Genomic DNA, 12390 nt, shown 5'->3' on the forward strand with positions numbered 1-12390 from the left:
TAATATTTCTTGTGAACTATTAAGGGTCTGAGTAGATCTTTGGCTTATTTATTCTCTTAGTGGAAAATACAGTTTATGAAAGCAGAGAACAAAACAAATACATAAACCCAGGTTTCTCTGACAAATGTTTTCATTCAGACTGGGCCCACTAGGGCTTATCTTGTGGGTGAACAACAATAGGCTGAAGAACATAAATGGAAGCTTTGGTGAGGAAGTATATAATGACTTTCATATTATTCTCCAAGGAAGAATTTCCTGCATCTCTGTCCCTTATAAAGGCTGGCTTTTTTAAGGAGCTGCTTATCATTCTTAAATGAATTTCCCTGATATTTTGTGAGTAGATACTGCAAAAATCATAAAATCTCTTGAAGACAGAGCTGTATGTTGGGCAAAATAATGTTTTTGGCTATTTCTGTAGCAAGGCCACCAGTTTTATTTTCTCATGATCAAATAGAAGTTTTCATTCTTATAACGTGAAAAGAGTTGAGAATTATTCTACTTTGTATGATAAAGTGATCAGAGGATGAAGAAATAAATTTGAATTCTCCAAGGAAATTTTTTTAAGGGAGTTGGGCATTGCAAAAAAGTGCTTTCTTGCAGACTTGTCTATAGCAAAACACTTTCCTTATTTTCTGACTTAGATGGAGATCTGTTTAGAAAATAACTGCATGTTAACAGATCAGCAGCACTAACAGTAAATGATAATGCACTGCAAAAAATGTGTTTTGGTTTGGCAGTGGTGTAGCTGAGTGGGATGTTCAAATAAAAAAAAGCTGTGATTTAAGAGACTGGGTGCTTGTTTTAGGTTTTTTTTATTGTTGTGAAATGTTTGTTGGTTCAATTCTGCACATTGTGAAAAGCCTGTTTCACCACTTCTGTTATAGGAGGGCTATAGAGATGGTGTTGAGGCTGGGAAAGAACTTGCACTCCAGGAAGGCTTCAATCAAGGTTATAGACAAGGTGCTGAGCTGATGGCTACATGTGGCCAATTCAGAGGGACCCTGAAGTAAGTTACAAACCTCTTAGGAGTCTGTCCATGTGGAAGGTATGTGTGGAGGCTGCGTGTGCATATGTGGCTGTGCTTGGGTTTTTTGCTCGTTTGTTTTTTAATTTTAAAAAGTGCTTTGTAAGTCTATCCAAAGCAAGCAGCGTGAGAAGTCTTTTGAATAGAGGGAATACAAATGCAGGAAGGCGTATATCCTCAGTGTACAGGCAGGCTGGTAATAACAGGTAAGGAGAAGGTTGAGGTACTCAACAACTTCCTTGCCTCAGTCTTCACTGTCAGCTGCTCTTCACACACCCTTTGAGTGGATGGATTGGAAGGTGGGGACTGGAGGAGCAATCTCCCTCCCACTGTTAGCGAAGATCAAGTTTGCAACCACTTGAGGAACCTGAACATCCAAAAGTGCACGGGTTCCCATTGAGATGCATCCCAGAGTCCTGAGGGAATTGGCTGATGTAGTTGACAAGCCACTCTTAATGATATTTGAAAAGTCATGTCAGTCAGGTCCCTGGTAACTGGAAAAAAAGCAGCCTCACACCTGCTGTTAGGAAGGGTACAAATTACCCAGGGAACTACTAGCCTGTCACTCTCACTTCTGTAGCAGAGAAGATAATAGACCAGATCCTCCTGGCAGCAGTGCTGAGGCACATGGAAGACAGGTGATACGAAACAACTAGCGTGGCTCCACCAAGGGCAAGTCCTGCTTGACCAAACAATGCCTTCTATGATGGCATAACTGCATCAGTGAACAAGGAAAGAGCTACTCATCACTTATAAAAGTCCTCTATCTGGACTTTTATAAGACCTTTGACACAGTACCTCATAACATCTGTCCCTCTAAATTGGAAGGATATGGATTTGACAGGTGGACTGTTTGATGGATGAGGAACTGGTTGTGCAATCGTACTCAATCTCTGGATGGAGATTGATGATGAATGGTGTCCACTGGGATTAATACTAGGTCTGATGCTCTTCTACAGCTTTAACTGTATCAGTGACATCAAGAGTGAGATCAAGAGAACCCTCATCAAGTTTGCAAATGACATCAAGCTGTGTGGTGCAGTCAACAGGATTGAGGGAGAGGATGCCATCCAGAGAGTCCTGGATAGTCTTGAGCAGTAAGCCCAGGTGAACCTCATAAGGTTCAACAAAGCCAAGTATGAGGTCTTGTACCTGGGTCATGACAATCTCCATTATCACTGCTGCTGGGGGATGTCAAGCTGTACTTGAGCCAGCAGTGTGTCCTCACAGCCCAGAAAGCCAACTGTATCCTGAGCTGCCTCAAAATAAGCAGTGCCAGCAGGTTGAGGGAGGTAATTCTGCCCTTCTAATCTGGTGAGACCTCACCTGGAGTATTGTGTCCAGATGTGGAGTCTTGAGTACATGAGAGACATGAACTTGTTGGAGCAAATCCAGAGGAGGACTACAAAACTGATCAAGGAATAAAATACCTCTCATTTGAGGACAGGCTGAGAGAGTTTGGATTGTTGGAGCAGAGAAGGCTTCAGGGAGAACAGATAGCAGCCTTTCAGTATCTAGAGGGGGGCTATAAGAAAGGACAAACACTTTAACAGGGTCTGTTGTGATAGGACAAGGGGAAATGGTTTCTAACTAAAAGAGAGGAGATCTAGCCTGGATATAAGGAAAAACCTTTTTAGAATATGCATAGCAAAGCACTGAAACAGGTTGCCTAGAGATGTGGTGGATGCTTCCCTGAAAATGTTCAAGGTCAGGCTGGATGAGGTTCTGAGCCACCTGATCCCCAAGCAGAGGGTGCTTAAATGACCTCTAAAGGTCTTTTCCAAATCAAATGATTCTATGAATTACATACACGAGTGTAGAGTGTTCTTAAAAATGCTTTTTCTGTTGTATTTTAAGAACCGAGTCTACATCAGAAAGCTTACTATTCATAGAATCATTAAGGTTGATAAATATCTCTAAGATCATTGACTCCAGCCATTCACCTACCACCAGCATTGCCCTCTAAGCCATGTCCCTAAATGCCCACATCTACACATTTCATAAATCCCTCGAGGTTGCACCATCCCTGCACCTCGCTGGGCAGCTTGTTCCAGAGCTTCACCACTGTTTCAGAGAATAAATATTCCCAACCTGAACCTTCGCCGGGACAGTGCAAGCTCAGTCCTATCACTGGGAGAAAAGGCCAGCTCCTGACTTGGCAACAACCTCCTTTCAAGTAGCTGTCAAGAGTAATAAGCTTTCCCCCAAGTCTTCTCCAGATTAACAATCCCAGTTCCTTCAGCTGCTTCTCATAAGGCTTGTGCTCCATACTCTTCACTAGCTTCATTCCCCTTCTCTGGACATGCTCCTCAATGTCTTTCTTGTAGTGAGGAGCCCAAACTAAGCACAGTAGTTGAGGTACAGCTTTATCAGAGCTGTTTCTGATACGAGCCAGGATGCTGTTGGCCTTCTTGGTCACATTGGTACACTGCTGGCCCACATTCAACTGAGCATCAAACAACACTCCCAGATCCTTTTCCTCTGTACAGCCTTCCAGCCACTCTGCCCCAAGCCCGTAACATTGCACGGGGTTGTTGTGACCAAAGTCTATGATCTGGTACTTGGTCTTGTTGTCTTACAATTGGCCTCAGCTCATTGATTCAACTTGTCCAGATCCTTCTGTAGGACCTTCCTAGCCTCAGGCAGATGAACACTTCCCCTCAAGGAAATTTATTTCATCTACACAATTTTCCCAGGAAATGGAAATGAAATGTTCAGAAGTTTTCGTATAGTGCAGATTTCTTGTCACACTGCTTTCTCCCTTCAGCAGCTGGAAACGTGTATGACTACATGCACTGACTTTATTTTCTTCTTCACTTTTCAGTGCTCTCTTATCCTGGTGTCATCTTAATGGACATGATTCTGCTTTAGGAAAGATAAATAACCTTCTAGAGGTCGTTGGAAAGCACGAAGAAGAGCTACTTAAGTCTCTGAATTCTATTCAACTACAACCAAATGTTGGAGACATTTTAGATTCTGTTCAGGACATGGACCTTAGTCATATAGCTCCAGCTGGAACAGAGGGCAGTGAAGTTAATGCTGAAAAATATGAACGTGTTGGCGGATGTGGTGAAAATTGTTGTAGAAATAATGGTGAGGATGGTTCCTTGCAGCCTGATTACAGCAGGGAGAAACTCTTTACAGATCCTGACAAGTCAACTCTTGCTTGGGTTAAAAAGCAAACTATTTGGTTGGTAGAACAACTGGGCTTATCACTGGATATACTCCATCACATCCGTCAACTGGAACATTAGTTCTTCTGTCTCATGCTATTTCAAGTTATCTCAGCTGGATTAGATTCTCACTCTGTGGGTCCAGGCTTCACTTTAGGGAAGTCTGATCTGATGTTTCCAAGCAGAGGTTGTAAATCTTACCACACTTTGGCCCCCAAAAAGCTGGTTTCAGTCAGAAGTGTATCTTCCACAGAAAAGGGAGGTGATGTTTAAAGCTCTGCAGTGATTTACTGTCATGTCTCTCATCTATGTCAAAATCTGTCCTCTCACCTCATTTTATCTATTGGTATCTGAAAATAGATCAGGACCCTCAAGCAACATCTTCTGCTATTAAAAACAAACAAACAACAAAGAAAAAACCTGACCAGTGCTGTGGACAAGCTAGTCTTGCAAAACGGTCTGCTGTTGATTACATGCTAACTATACAAAACAGAACAGGCTCTGCTGATTTCCAGTGTGCCAGGAGTTTCCGTTGTTACTATATTAAAAAATTTTTTTTTCATCTTTTGCCAGATTACTTCTCTCACCTTTTATAATCACCGTGTAATGCACTTTCACTGTGTTTTCTTTTTCCCCCTCTTACAGTTCTATTTATTTCACTTTTGCTGAAGGCACACCACTCTTTTCAAATGTCAAACTTGCGTTGCGTTGCTGTTCTAACAGAAAACTGACTGCTCTTACCATTTTAGACTACATCACACATTTCTAGTCTAATGAATGCCCTTGTGTTATTTTTGTGTTTATTTGCTAGTCCCTTAATCTTGAACTCTCTCTTTTTACAGTGTATTTCTCCAGCTCTAGAAGGAAACCAGGTTTATTCACCATCTCTTGAAAACATGGTTAGCCAAACACGTACCTAACAACTTTGTATTTCTGTTCCAACATTCTGTATTTGATTTCTTTTCCTTTTATTTGCTATAAGGATAGGAGGCAGCAGATACAGTTGCTTTAAACGAGTTTTGGATCACCCATAAAAGGCAGCAGTAATAAAGAAGGAACCCCTTACCTTTTTCTGAGGATCAGGGCTCACCAAGCATCCCAAAGGGTGATGTCCAGGTAGTGATGCTTTCCTTGGGGCTGCCAGCCCTTAAATAAAGTTAGGTAGGGGTGGACCCTTAAGATCAACCCCTTCCAGTCACCCAGGTGAATTGCTTTCACCTGTGCTATCAGGGCTGGCTACACCCCTTCACCATGACCTAATGGTTCCTATACATATGCCTAAACTGTAGCTGCAAATTCCTCTGGTTAGATATTCACAAAGAAAAGATTTCCTATCTCTTTTTTATAGTAATTAATCACTAAGTCAAGAGTTCGTGTACTTTATTTTGCTTTTAAATTTCTTCCACGTTTCAGGCAAAGTAGGTCTACACAGAGAAAACTTAAGTTTTGAACAACTGACTTAACTAGAACAACAACAACAACAAAAGGCTTAGAGTGGTTTTATACTTTGAAGCCAAAACCAAGAATTAAGAACTGATTGTCTGGAAAAAATAATGTAAATTTTTTAATAAAAGCTATTATCCTCCCATGGAGTTGTTATACCTTAAGTTCGGTTGCAGTTCAGTAGCACTTTCTGCATTAGATGAACAACAACAACAACAAATAATTGTGCAATTAAAAATCTCATACTGAACTTGTTACTGAAATAGTGGAATTGAGTAAGGCTATTTGCATATGTTATATATGACAGAAATTGCTCAAACAGCTTTTTCTCAATTTATTTAACATAATACTGACACACTGATAAATACTTTGTTTATAGTGCATTCGTTATGTTACGACCTGCATCACATAAATCAAAATGATTTTTTTTCTATCCTACAGTAGGATATGATGAAACAAAACCAGTGGTTACCAATGAAGAAGTGCAAGTTGAAGAGTATTATTTCAATGTAGTTAGTAGTGCATAAACAGGAAACTCCATTCAGAAATTAAGTAGACAGCAAGCTTGCCAAATTCTCTCCAACTACTACTGCAAAAGCAAGCTATGCTTGGGAACGTATTGCTTTCTTGCTTAATTATTAAACAATAGATTATGTGATGCATTTCACTTATCTTGCATTACAGCTTCTGTACTAGCTGTGGAATTACTTCCTTCCACTCTGGACAAAGTTTCTGTGTTGACTGTAGTGTTACTTTTTTCCATCTCATCACCCAAAGTTTCCAGTTTGGCTGTAGAGAGTCTTTGTTCTGGGCTGTCTGGAACACTTTCCTTATTTGTCTTAACCAGATCTTGCTGTCCAGCTACAGAAAGACTTTCTTCAAGACTATTAGAATCAATAATTTGCTCACACTGCAGTTTGGGTTTTTGTTTCGTGTCTACTTCTGTGCCTTGTGTTTCACTATCAGCTCCCACCTTGGCAGCATTCCTGAAAATAGCTCTCATGACAACTGGGACTGACATGCAGCTAAAGGAGGAAATGAAACATTAATCACTACTACAGGCTTCATCCATTCTTCAAATTAGTACTACTTTTTCTAAACTGTGGCTGACACATAAACCATATGCTTTGTGAAAGAAGCTGCTTTTTGCATTGTACAACCTAATAGGCATTACATTGTAACTACAGTATACCTACATGTGCCATACTGGAAACCTGTGCTGATGCAACAAATTCAAGAGATTCATCCTTCATGTTTACCAGTGCAAAGAGGTTTTGATTATTAAAATTAAAAAAATAAAAAAAAACAAAAAAAAAAGTGGGAGGGTGAGGTCAAAAAAAGGTGTTTTAAATGAAAACCTAAAGTAATGATACTGAAATATATTCATTTTCACTGAGGTTTTTTAATTGTAGCTTTTTGTGTTTTGTATGAGATGGGTACAGAGCCTTTGTTCTCTAAACCAGTATCTCTACTGGCAGGTCTTTGTGTTTTTTCCCCATTCTATCAGTAGAGATATGTAGTTCCAAGAATAGTATCTAGTGTCTTATGACAAGACTAACTAAACAAATCCAAAATCCAGGCTGCATTGATCTTGCTGTCATTAAATGTTTAATAGTTGTGTGCTAACCTATGCAAAATGAATTAGTGCTCTTAGCCCTTTGTGTTGCATACGTTCATACACCACTTCAACTGGCCTTTCCTGGAATTCTAACTTCAGGAAGCAGGCCAGAGACAGTGTTGTAGCCTTATCTTTTGAAAAAAGAAGCACTGTTTGATATTAGGTAAATGTTATTCTGTCCATTACACCATGCACAAATTTTCTACCAGAAAGAAACACTTTTCATCATCATTTTTTTTAAATTTGTGGAAGAAATACTTAAAAAACTAAAGTAACTCATTCTCACTCTTAAAACTCAAAGGGAATTTTTTTGATCAGCCTGATGAGTCTATGGCATTGTTAATGCACATGATATTTGCATGGACTTGGTTATTAAATGGACATATAACCTTTACTCTAAGTATTAAGAAATAAAACTACTTACCACTTCACAGATCTCGATATAAAGCCATCACTAGAATTTAGAGTTGGATCTTGGGGATGTAAATGAAGGCTGCATTGGACTTCTCTGGAGGTTACAACATCAATAGTCACTAAGCAAGAACAGAATATGAGTATTTCAAAATATATATGTATTTTTTAACAAAAAACGATCTTATCTGTTTTGGAAACATCAAGAGAGTCAATACTGAAACCAGTAGGTAGGGGGCTTGCAGCAATACTCTTGCTTAAGACTTGTTTTTCCTTACATACTAACGATCAGTAATAAATGTCAAAGTTTGTTAATTAACTGCAGGTCAAGACAGAATAAGGACTTGAACATTTGAATTCACTTTCCCTTTTAGCCTGAATACAGAACACTTAAGACAACTACAAACAAATGCTACTTTGTATTTTCCAAGGACTTGCACACCATCTAGGGCAGCCCACAGAATTTGTAACTGAGAAGCACAGGCAGGAGTTGTGATAAAACCGAGCTCCTTGTCAGCCAAATAAAAAGGATAACAGAAATTATTCCACACGTACCACAGGCTAAATTCTCTCTCATCGGATGAATGAAGAAGACAGAAAAGCTGGTGTTCTTGTGTGGTGTCACTTCAAAGTAAAGCAGTTCTGAGTCATCTAAAAATAAAATTACTATTTAGTGGTATTTCCCCATTAAGCCTGGACTCTTGGCAGAATTACATGTCAGAATTTTACAAATACTGGTGCAATAGAATCAAATTACTCATTACATTACAGCATATTTTATCCTTCTAGGAGATTTAATACATATATTTTTTTAATATTCAGAGTACATAATTAGAATTAAGGATTTTCAATCATTTAAAATACTCTGCAAGTAATGACAGCTTTGGCAAGAGGGTAGTAAATCTGTTGACAACCAGTTTAGAAGTTAGTTCCTCTCATATTCTGTCATTACTTCCAACCACACAACCTACCTTCATTTATACACTTGTCAGAGACACAGCTGCTAATAAGACTGTTATATGCCATTTGATGTCGAAGAATCTCTATTACAGCAGGCACACACTTCGGGTGGGTAAATGGGATTTTATTCACCAAAGCTCCTGCTAAATTTGATTTTTCAGGGCCCTTGTTTATGAAATAAGAGTGCTTTGGGCAATCTGGAAGAGACTGAACAACAAATACGGTGACATTTGAAACACTGAAAATAAAAAACAAAGAAATTAAGGCCCAACATTGCCAAGCAATCGCATGATCTGACAGCAAAGGTACTTTTGGAAGGCACGCTTCTAGCAACTTCATCATGTATCTCTGCATTTCAGTAGAAGTATAATCTATAGACAGAAGCTAAATGAGATCATTTTGCAAAAGCATATTGGTGTAATTTATCCAAAGCTACAAGTCAAGTACTCAGGAGTTCAAGTCCAATTCTTCTTAGCAGCCTTACAGACTATAGAAATGGTTAACAACCAAGATCTTTGCCCTCAGGAGCAAAGTAGAGCTGGCAGTGATTTTCGGATCAATTAGAAATGGAATATTATGTTGCCTAATTCAGGATACCATCTGGGGAGCTGTCACTTTAAGAACAGTGCTGGTCTGTTAATTAGCAAGGTCTAAATTAAGAAGAGCTGGATAAGAAAATAGAAGAGCTTTTCTGTGTGTGTCTGTGTAATAGAAGGATTTCCATTACATTTTTTTTAGGGTTAGAACTCTATTTCTAGAAATGAATTAGTAAATAAAGTCTTAAAACTCAGAAGCAAAACAATCATCAAGTATTTTAGAGAACTGCTGAATAGTTAGAACCTGTCATGTGTCCCTAATGGAAATGAAAACTTCCTATCTTATGGGTCTTATAGATGACAACTTTGCTACTTGATTACAGCGTGGTGTAAGTTCACTACTGCTATCTTCTGCAGCACTAACCCCAAATCCAAGAACATAGGCAGTGAGCTTGGTGATGCTGATAATTGAAGGGAAAGAAGTATTCTCTTGTTGCCATGAATTGCAAAAAATATAGTGTTTCCGAGGAAGGAGATCTTTGAAGCTTGTCTTGTAGTTACCATGCACACACATTTTGAGACAAAGCATCTTAGCCACCATTTTCTATTCTAAAACAGCCTAAATGAAATATTTTTCTAATAAGATAGTTCTTGGAAAAGAAGCCATCTGCAGTTAAGTGGCCATGGCTCTAAATAGTAACTGACATCACAGTTGTAATGCTTTACACTTTTCTTCCTGCCAGTCCCTCTAAAAGGAATCAGTATTTTCAGTGTTATTCAATCAAGAAGCCTGGTTTTGTTACAGTGTTTTGCTGCATGTTTATCACTTCTAAGTGTCAATCTTAGATGTGCTCCTCACACCAGACAGTAAGTTTCCTTCTTATTAAAGCATTAATGATAAAGTTTTGAACAATATTTTAAAAAGTATTTGGATTGCACAAAGACAAATTAGTATTTCAGCAGCCATGAATACAGTGTCTCATTAGCACAGATGACAAGTTTGCTTACTTCAAAGGATCTGTTATTTCTTAAGTAATTTGAACTATTTTCTAAAGAGTATTTAAATCCTTTTGGGGTTCTGGGAAACCTGTGTTGTTTACTAATGGAGAAATATATTTCAGTGTATTCACTGCACAAGGGTAACATCTGTCAAACATGCAGTATACTCACCACAATGAAACAGGATTTGTGCGTAGACAAATCTTCACTGCCTTTTTCTTTAAGGGCAGATTGAATAATCAGCTCATACAAAGGAGCTAGTTTCAAGGCAGTTATCTGAATTCCTGAAAACAGATGATGTTTTTTATTAGCTTTTAGATTAGATTGTACATGAAAGCTAGTTTTTACAAACTAAAGAAAATGCACAGACATAAAAACATTAGCCTTCCTTCTTTCCTTTTTTGCTGATGGTAATCAACAACTTCAAGATATTTTAGATAGTGTTTAACAACTTTGCCTTGGCTTCTAACAGTTGATGTACAAATTGATATAGTACAGAAGATTTTCTACCCCAGAATCCAGTTTTAACTTGTACTACATTACCATGTGGAAATAAAAAGCAAGTAAGCAATGAGTGGTCAGAAATTACTTAGTCTTAAAAACAGTCGTAACATGCCTGTGAGCATCTGTATCTCTTCAATATTGGATAGGGACAGAGGAATAGGCTGATGAAACTTCAGCAAAAAACAAGCTGACAAATCCATGCTGAGTTCATTAGTCAGTGGCAAAAAAGTAGGGTTGCTGGAGAGAAGAGACAAAAAAGATTTTTATATATAAAACAAAGACTTCTAGGGCAAGGCCATAATCACGTCTCTAGTGGTTTACTCTGACCTGTAAACTCTGACCTTTTGCATTCTAAGTGCAACTACAACCCCTGTGTACTAAAACAAGTTTAATGCGAACACTGGCAGAAAGGAAAAATGAGCTGTGGGGAAAACTGAGGAACAGGGCACAAGAAGATTTGCTCTCAATCAGTCTGTAGTGACTCATTTTGGAGAATGACTTCAGATTTTCCCTGCTGGCTCGTACCGAAGGAACGAGATACGGTGTCAGTGTCTATGGTGGCACGACAAACTACTTTGCATGATTTAGGTATAATACACCTTAATGCATGCTTCATTTATTCTAGAAATGTATTGCTTGTTGAATAGTAGGATGCTAAGTAATATGCCAGTGGCTTCTTCTGGCTTCAAATCTATGAATAAACCCATAACTCTGTGCAGTTGACAGTTGAATAGCGACATAATAATTTAAAGTTCATTTGGGAAAACAGTAAAAGCCACAGGTATGCAAGTTATAGCTTCTAGGGGATAAGGACATCAACAGCACAGAGCTTCCTCGGCAAGCTGTGTATCCATTCTATTAGCAGAGTCTAAATGCAAGTTATGCTGGGGTCCACGCCAGCAATTTGTAAATCCATTGCCATAGTCAGAAGCACTCAGAACCTCACCCATCTTCTCCAGCTTGAGAGTCTACAAGCAGCGGAGAAAGAGGAAGTCTGTGGAGCGTATCCGTGCCTTCAACAGTTACGACTGCTTTTGTTCCACACACCAGAGAACCTGGGGGAGAAAGGAGACTTACTTTCCCCATTTCAGAGTAGATTAATCCTATGCATACAAAACTTATCAGTCAGGAAAGCTGAGATTCAACTGACAGCAGCTGGGCAGAAAGGAGAAGTGCAGACCACACACACTGAATGGCCAGAGCTGCCCATGGGTGGTTCCAGCAGTAGCTGGGCTATGCCACGGAATAGATCAACCCACCACTTTGTTGGAGTTGTTGTTTCATGCTGGCTAGGTATTTGTTCTGTTTGATACCACACTCGCTTCAATTTGCATCAATAGGCAAGAAATGGGAAAACAGTTTGCTGATGAACATTGCAACTGTGCCGAGCAGCATCACATAAATCGTTCTGTTTCACTTAACAGGAAATGACAGCAAAACAAACAACGTCCTAGGTTTTCCAGTAGGAAACTTTCAACGTGGAGTGAGGACACAGTAACAATTCTTATTTTTGAGTTTCATTAATGTCTTTGCTTAATGAGAAGGGTAAATGATATATTTCTGGTTTTCTAGCTTTACCAGGATTGAGCTCTGCTTCCAAAATTTGATATGGAGAAATGTAAAATTCAATGTTCATAGGAGTTCCTGAGAAATTAAAAACAACCAAAAAAACCATCAGTATACATGTCAATACAGAAAAATTGTTAGGTATCTTGATGCAAA

The 12390-nt window shown here is 38.9% G+C and overlaps 2 protein-coding genes across 4 annotated transcripts in view; one reads left to right on the plus strand and one right to left on the minus strand.

Moving 5' to 3' along the window:
- Positions 1-5785, plus strand: part of YAE1 (YAE1 maturation factor of ABCE1) — a 7736-nt gene extending 1951 nt beyond the window's left edge. For both annotated transcript variants that reach the window (XM_003207324.4, XM_019616692.2), the window contains exons 3-4: positions 885-1006; positions 3849-5785. In XM_003207324.4, the coding sequence (XP_003207372.1) occupies positions 885-1006; positions 3849-4278 (552 nt within the window). In that variant the 3' untranslated portion in view covers positions 4279-5785. The remainder of the gene's footprint in view (positions 1-884; positions 1007-3848) is intronic.
- A 792-nt stretch (positions 5786-6577) lies between these two features.
- Positions 6578-12390, minus strand: part of LOC109368347 (mediator of RNA polymerase II transcription subunit 1-like) — a 14193-nt gene continuing 8380 nt past the window's right edge. The window contains exons 10-16 of one of the 2 annotated variants that reach the window (XR_004160188.1): positions 12247-12312; positions 11615-11723; positions 10336-10905; positions 8641-8836; positions 8225-8320; positions 7683-7791; positions 6578-6665 (exon numbers count right to left, since the gene is read on the minus strand). Coding sequence is in view for 1 of the 2 variants with exons in the window: in XM_031554004.1 (XP_031409864.1) it covers positions 10743-10905; positions 11615-11723; positions 12247-12312 (338 nt within the window). In the remaining variant the exon portion in view is untranslated. Of the gene's footprint in view, positions 6666-7682; positions 7792-8224; positions 8321-8640; positions 8837-9824; positions 10906-11614; positions 11724-12246; positions 12313-12390 lie in introns of those variants that run through there. The other variant, XM_031554004.1, reaches the window with a different exon arrangement.

This window comes from Meleagris gallopavo, chromosome 6 (genome assembly GCF_000146605.3).
Source record: "Meleagris gallopavo isolate NT-WF06-2002-E0010 breed Aviagen turkey brand Nicholas breeding stock chromosome 6, Turkey_5.1, whole genome shotgun sequence".
Taxonomy (NCBI): Eukaryota; Metazoa; Chordata; class Aves; order Galliformes; family Phasianidae; genus Meleagris; species Meleagris gallopavo.